The sequence below is a fragment of the Epinephelus moara genome, chromosome 2, assembly GCF_006386435.1.
Source record: "Epinephelus moara isolate mb chromosome 2, YSFRI_EMoa_1.0, whole genome shotgun sequence".
NCBI lineage: Eukaryota > Metazoa > Chordata > Actinopteri > Perciformes > Serranidae > Epinephelus > Epinephelus moara.
In genome coordinates, this window is record NC_065507.1 from 20,512,690 (window position 1) to 20,520,413 (window position 7,724).

General features: G+C 41.7%; 1 protein-coding gene across 1 annotated transcript; it reads left to right on the top strand.

Annotated features, from left to right (window-relative positions):
* Positions 1-250: 250 nt before the first annotated feature.
* rnf26 (ring finger protein 26) lies at positions 251-3,970 on the top strand. The gene has a single exon (XM_050059360.1). The coding sequence runs from the start codon at positions 756-758 to the stop codon at positions 2,103-2,105; it is 1,350 nt and encodes a 449-aa protein (XP_049915317.1). The 5' UTR covers positions 251-755; the 3' UTR covers positions 2,106-3,970.
* Positions 3,971-7,724: the final 3,754 nt, after the last annotated feature.

Below are 7,724 nucleotides of genomic sequence, written 5' to 3' on the forward strand. Positions count from 1 at the left end.
ATTTCTCCTTAATTTTCATGGTAGAAACCAATAAGCTGATTGGTCCAACATTTGTACATATGGCATTTATGAGTTAGTGTGAGTATTATTATTTTTATTTAATTTATGTTATATTAAAATTATAATTAGAAGTTATACGTATATGATTTTATTTTACATTTACATTTTATTTTATGATTTATATTTTATAAAACGGTCTTTAACGGTTCTGTGACGTAGGGTCTTCTCACCGGAAGGAAGTGAAGAGCTCAGCTGCAGCGACCAAAACAAACATGGCGGCTACTGTAACGACGGTAAACATACCGAAGCTTTTTGTGTGTTTTTCAGCGTCTCTCCTGGTCTCACCGCTCGGTTTTACATATTAAGTGTCTTGTAAACTGACTGTTTAACTAGTCAACTCTTTCTGGAGCATGTTTTGAACGGAAAGCCAAAACGAAACCTGGAAAATAAACGGAAGTGTCTGCCTCGCGTTTGAAACAAAACATCCGCTTCAGTAACGCGTGTGTTTACTGTGTTAGCTCGTCGTCTCAGCCCAACAAACACGAGGGAAATATGAAAAGCAACTTTAACGAGGTCTTAAATGACGAGAAAATGTGTACTGTTCCGCCTGGCACAATGGAGAGACTCACCGTTTGAACAAGATGTAACGGTAACTAACGTCGGAGTATCTCTCCCTGAACAAACAAGACATGGACTTTGCCGTGGAGACAACCTGAGAGCACCGAGAGGTAAAACCGAGTTAAGGGTACACTACCATGGGTTTGGTGAACTTTGTAATCTCCACTGTGGTAAAATGCCTGGACGCCGTCTGCTTGCTGTTGGACCTGAACTTTGTCATCGTCCACACCGTGGTGCGGACCATCCTGGCGGTCATCACCTTTATAAACAGCATACCCACCCTCCTCCTCAACTCTGTGGTGGAGCTGGGAAACTTCACCGTGTTTTGCTTGATGTCCATGGCAGAGGCAACATCAAATGCAGCCCAGGGTACTGTCACCATGCTGGGGAGCCTGGTGCTGGCTCTGGAGGGGCTGCTGGAGAGCCTGAAGATGGTGGGTTACCTGTCCATGCACGTCCTGCTTCGTGGGAAGGAGCAGCTGTGTCGAGGTCTGCTGTCGGTGCTGGAGGGCTGTAGCATCGCAGTGAGCCTGGTGGTCTATTTCACCAACACCGTGGTCAACTTTGCGCTCATTGCCACCCAGAATATGTACGCAGAGGTGGTCAGTTTGTGGCAGACGGTCTCCAGCCCACTACAGAAGGTGCTTGAGTTCACGCTGACCTCCTTCACCTTTATTTACAGCAGCCTGGTCGGTACCTCAGCGTTCCTGTGGTCACCTTGTAAACTGATGTTGGACTTTCTGGTCTCGCTGGTTCATATGTTTATCAGCGTCTTCATATTGAACATCTACGGTCTCCTGCTCACAGTTGCTATTGCTCTAACTACCACTGCCTACCTGAATCCAGAGTTTACTCACCAGGCTGTTGTGCGAATTATGGATTACATTAACTCGTTTCCTGCCTTGCACAGACTTCACCTGGCATTCCACCGCCTCGCTTCAGCCTTGCAGCGCACCCCACATGTTGCACGCCGTGCCATGCAGCACCTGCAACGAGTACTCCATCACCTCTACCTGCTAGAGAGAGGACTTTGGCAGCAGCTGACTCGACTCAGCAGCCAGCTAGGTCAGGCTCTGAGGACACAGCTCAACAGGGATGACAACAACAGAGTGGGCGGTGACGGCGACCCTGGGGAGGAGAGGCGGGACCCGCCAGATGGAAGAGCAGGAGATGGAGCCCACCAGGAGCTGCTTGATTTAGTTTTCCCCTCATCAAGCACAGACAGGCCACTAAAGAAGCAGTCGTCTTCAGGCAAAGACAGTAAACCTCTGCCTGCTGAGAATCTGCTGAATCTCCTGAAGGAGCAGGAGGAGAGGAAGAAGTGTGTGATCTGTCAGGACTGCACCAAGACGGTGGTGCTGCTGCCGTGCAGGCACCTCTGCTTGTGTAGAGATTGTAAGGACATCCTGTTGAGGCAGCCCATATACCAACAGAACTGCCCGCTCTGTCGGCACATGATCCTCAACACTATGGACGTGTACCTATGAGGGACCAATAGAAGTGGATCTGTGGGCGTCTGACCACAATGAGCTGCCTATCGGTATCCATACTTGACGTATTACCACCATAGAAATTATGTATGACTTGCGTTTTTACTAGGTTGTGTTGAAGTATAGGTCTGGTGATATTCTACATTTTTCTTGCTGTCAACAAATCCCATAATAGGACCAAAACTAATGTTAGTCTGTGTCTTAATACTTCCCTGCTTATTCATTTTCACTGAAGATGTAAATCTTTAAAAACAGCTCACAGTTACTCTTAAAAATGTTACACACACACGTGTAAATGGGTAGGTTTGGACTACACAGGAAGTATTTATCTATAAGGTCAATCCATTGTTGTTCTGAATTTTGTGGGATTTATTGATGATTAAAAATGGAGAATATCATCAAACTTATACTGTGTCCCAACTCCATGCAACTGTACACAGTATGTACTATATACTAATCTTTATAGTACACTGTTGTCTGCAGTTAGTCTACAAGAAATCAACATACTTGACTGTTTCAACATTAAAATGCCTCTACTAAGTAAGAACGGTGTCACCACCATGCAGTTATTTTCTTTCAGTTGTGAGCAGCTCCTGTGCAGTGCGCTGTGCGAGAACAATCTCAAAAAGCAGGTGGTGTTTTTTTTAGCATATTTAGAGTTTATTTTGTTGCTCGTGAATACACAATACATTCAAATCCTGCTTAAAACTAGTTTGTAGTGTGGGTTTGGGACACAGCTACAGTCTCTGTTTTGGCACTAACATGTACCTGTTGCCACGTTGAGTCTCAGGTCTCGTAGCCATGGTAACCCGCCAGTGCCCTCCCTGATGCCAAACTGTTTACCGCCGCTAATGTCTTAAAATGTTGTGCTTTCAGTGGGTCAAGCTGTGACGAAAACTAACACTGTGCTTTATTGCATGAGTATACACGATTCCAAACATGCTATGTACGGATGCTGTAAGACTGTGTTTAAAGCAACGCCACTGTTCTGTCGTACAACGCTTTTAGCATTTCAACATTCTTCTGTGAATGATGACCACTCCTCACAGAGCCATGTAAAGATGGTTTTCTCTATTTAAGGAAAGGGTTTTGTAATCTTCCAGTCAGGCCCGATAAAACACAGCTTTATCCCATTTATTTGTCATTGATAGGGCTTATTCCAGTCTTCCATCAGAGGCACATTACAGTCACCACCCACACACAATCCATAAAAGGTTTCCCCTTTCCTTTGTCATTGTAATAAAGAATAGATTTTTGTTGTATAAAAGGACCATAAACTAATAAGACTTCACAATTTAATTTGCTTTTGTTTATCGTTTGTTGCTGTTAAAACCGAGGTGTTGGTATTGATCGGAGTTTAAAGTTTACAGGGCGATGTTGTGACCCCACTTAGTGTGTTATTGCTATGGTGAGTGGTTTGTTGTCAGATCTGTCACATGTTTTTTTTTTTCTTAAAATAATATGTATGATTTAAAGAATTTGATTTCTGCGTTGTTTTTGTTTTTGGAGCAATGCTGTACCAATTACTGACATTGTTTTGTTCCACACTACATTGTCAGATATCAGTAATGAAAGTGGTCTGAATGTCAGTTTGTAGTATGGTTGTAATCTAGAGACCGGACTGTGGTCATTATAGACCAGTTCTCTGAGGTATTCCCAAAATGTCAGTGGCATTCCTAACTTGAGATTGCAGTGGACTGAAAGCAGCTCACGTGACCATCATCTGTTGTTACCTGCATTTTGTTTGACACAGTTTGGGACAATGTGATTTAAAGCCATGAATGTAACTTGTGTTTTTAAAAAAAGTATGGCTGCCACGTAACTGGTGAGTCTTCTGTTGATAATAAAACAATGACTGAAACTATCTCTTGTGGTTTTCATCAATGAAGCACATAATAATCCCTGTAAATGTTTCAGCTGAACTCAGACTATGAGGAGACACATGGGTTTATCAAACAGTAAAGTTAATTTATTAGGGTTGCGACTTAACTTATTTCATGAATCAGCAATCAACAGTTTATCTTCTTGATTGATTAATTAATCATTTAGTCCAAAGAATGTCAGCAAATAGCAAAAATGTCCATCATTAGTCCCAAGAGTCCACGGTGACATCTTAAAATGTCTCCTCCTGGTACAAAATCGCAATAGCATAGGAGAGGAATAAATCTAGACAATATATATCTTTGAGTAGTTGCTGATTATTTTTTAGAATAATTACTTCAACTCTTACATTTATTTAAACCAAAGTAGTAGAATTGTTTGCTACTTTATACTCCACAACATCTCAGAGGCAAATATTACACTTTTTACTTCACTACATTTGTTTTATAACTTCAGTTGCTTTGCAGATTATTATTATTACTATTATCATTATCTCTATTATTATTATTATAAAAGGTCTCATATTATGGTCATTTTTAGGTTCATACTTTTGGGTTTCTACTTGGACATGTTTACATGCTTTAATGTTCAAAAAACATGATTTTTCTAATACTGTCTGCCTGAATGTACCTATATTCCTCCTCTGTATGAAACGCTCCATTTTAGTCTCTTTAAGCCCAGACTGGTAAAGAAAGATTTCTGCAGACTTACCTCTGTGCAGTGTTTCACTTTATACTTACTTGCTTACCTTTATACTTTTACTTTAAAGTGAAACACTGCATAGAGGTAAGTGTGCAGAAATCTTTCTCTAGCAATCTGGATTTACTGATGTTTCCAGCACTCTGCCAAGACCAAGCTAAGTGGAGCGGTGGTTATTCTGCGTCTCTTTAAGCCCGCCTTCTGAAAAAGTTCAGCCTGCTCTGAGGGTTTTGATGTCTCAGGGTCTTCCCCATCTCTGCTCTCAGGGTCTCCGTGCTGTTATTGCAGCTGAGGGAATGACTGTTTGGTACTGTAGCAGACCTTTCTATCTTTATCAACATTTCATTGTCAGCTGATCATCCTATCAAGTACATAACCAATCCACCAGCAGCTACACTAAACCAACTATGAGTCTGATGAGTGACAGTGAGCTACAGGATGAACAACAGAAAGCCCTGATCGTGCTGCCTTCAGGCACAGCTCAGCAGCAAGCCGCAAAATGCATCACAAAGGCCTTTTTTTTTTACACAAAAGACATTTTGACATGGACACAGTGGGAAAAGCAGCCGGTATAAATAATAAATGAACAATGGCAGAATTCCATTTAGCTACTTCAGTTTCAGGGTTTCTGATATTGTTCAGGCTGGCTCACTGCCACACCATGAAGAGAAAGGAGCGATAGTTATGAGTAACACCTGTGTTTTTTCCACCATGACAGCTGTTAAAAAGGCGTGTGATGACATCAGTAGGGATGTAAAGCAGAGTGCAGAACCACATCACCATCTCACATTCCTCTCAACATAGTTTACTAAATCTCATATATTCTAAGCTCTGTATCTTTTACCAAATTTGGTTTTACTGACTTCATTTGTTCATGACGTCCGCACAGCCTGCAGTGTGACCCCCGGGGCTTCCATATGTATGAGTGATGCAGATTTTTTACAACTGGAGTACAGTGGGAAGTATTTCCCTGGGGGCTGGACACACATAGGATTACAGATCCTCTCACTTGTCAGCGCTGTATCTGAATCCAGAGATAATGCAACACTTGAGTCCAGAGATAGCTCAACATTCATGTCTCGCATCTGTGAAGATAAAGGGAGTGTTTGGAGGCTGCAGTGGGGTTGCAGGGTTAGAGGAGTGGGCCCCTGATGGTCATATGGGACCACTTCGACCACCATATGACAATTCACCAGAGCCTTGTGGTTGACAACTTTATTCCTGTTCCCAATGTTCTCTCTAAAAATATCTACACACACATATGCTACGATACAAGAATGCACTCAGTGGCTTTTTTTTTTTTTTTTAGTAATAGAGGGATTCAGATTTGTCTTTTGTCATATTTTATTGTTGATTGATCCTCATATTTACTGGTAGTGATGTCATCTGTGATTCAACAGAGGAAATGAAATCGTATCTTTATAACTGAGCAGTGTGAGCAGGTTTCAGGTGGAAGACCACAAACCAAACACTTGTTAGAGATCAGAGAACAAATCCCGGGGTTGTTTATTGTCTCCTGACCTGTGAGCCCGGCGTCAACACTGTTTATGTGTTAGTTGTAAGTGAGGGTGGTGTTAACAGAGGAGAGGAAGTTTAATGTCAGGGGAAGAGCAGGGAGGAGTAAACTGAGGAGAGCTTTATACTCCGGGGATTCGACCTCTTCCTTTTGACCCCGGTGGTCCTGGTCGGGAGCAGTGTGGGAAAATGTCAGGCTCTAGTGCTCGCTTCCCTGCCTCACTCAGGCTCTATTTTTTTCTGTTTATGATCACTGTCTCTGTGTCGTACTCTGGCTCTTTAATTCTCCATCATCTCCAAACTGTGGGCTTTGATCTCTGTGTTTTTATGAGTGGGAAAGCCTCTTCAAAACCAGAAGGGTTCGAGTCGGCATGTCAGTGAGCATCTACCCTGCTTAAAATGTCATAGATGGAGCTACAAAGAGAAATGATCTGGAGATGACCTGACCTCTGACCTCCCCATGGGGACTCGTGAACAATAAGAGAAATTCCCTGCATACATGAGCTATGGGAGGATTTTAGAGAATGTTTCTATTTCTGACAGCCTGACATGACATGCCACAGCCCTCCTTTGTTCTGCAGCGACAAATACAACAGTTCAAAAGAGACCAAAATTTGACACAAAGGTAAGACAGGAAATGGTGTTGTTGAATAAAGCTGTTAAACAATAAGTTTAAAAAAATATGTATTTATTTTATTGTAGATATTTAGAATGGTATAAACAGACAGAAAGAGTGATGTATTGTCTGTAAATATTATCAACAAATAACAAAAGAAATCAAGCTAGTTAAGTTCAGCATACATCCGACCAAAAGGAGAAAAAAAAGGCAAAACGAAATCAACATAACTTTTCTAGGATGTCTAGATCTATGATTACTGTCATCTGACTTCATCCAAACACACAAACCTATTTGACTGGATTTCTATGAGCCAATCACTGTGTTCCACATCATCTAATGTGGACTGCAGTACAGCCATGCCCATACTATCATACTATTTAGTGTGTCCCAATACATAGTGTGTCAAATGCAGTATGCCGAAAATACCAGGATGTTGTACTACAGTTCTACTACGTCTGATTTTTCAGTATGCAAGCCAGCATGCTTTGCTGGCTATTCTGACCCACAATCCTCTGTGCAGCAGACGATAATTCACATCGATTAAGCAGGAAACAGATGACAGATTGACAGCTGATTGAAAGCTGTCAGAAGTCGCAATGATGGATGACAACTCATTCAAGTAACTGATGACCAGTTGAATAGTAATAATAGGAAAAATAATTGTTTAGATGAACAAAATAATCATAAATACTACAAACAAGAGGAAATAACTATGACAATTATAGCTGCTGCGCAGCGATGGGTCGGGTCCGGGCATTTTTAGGCAATTCTGAGCAACAAGCAGAAGAATTGGAAAACATTTAGGAATTTAGCAACACAATCTGCCTTTTGCATCAGCTGAGGCTTGAACTCACAACCTCTGAGACTAAGAATCAATTTCTATCTCACTGAGCTAATTAGTC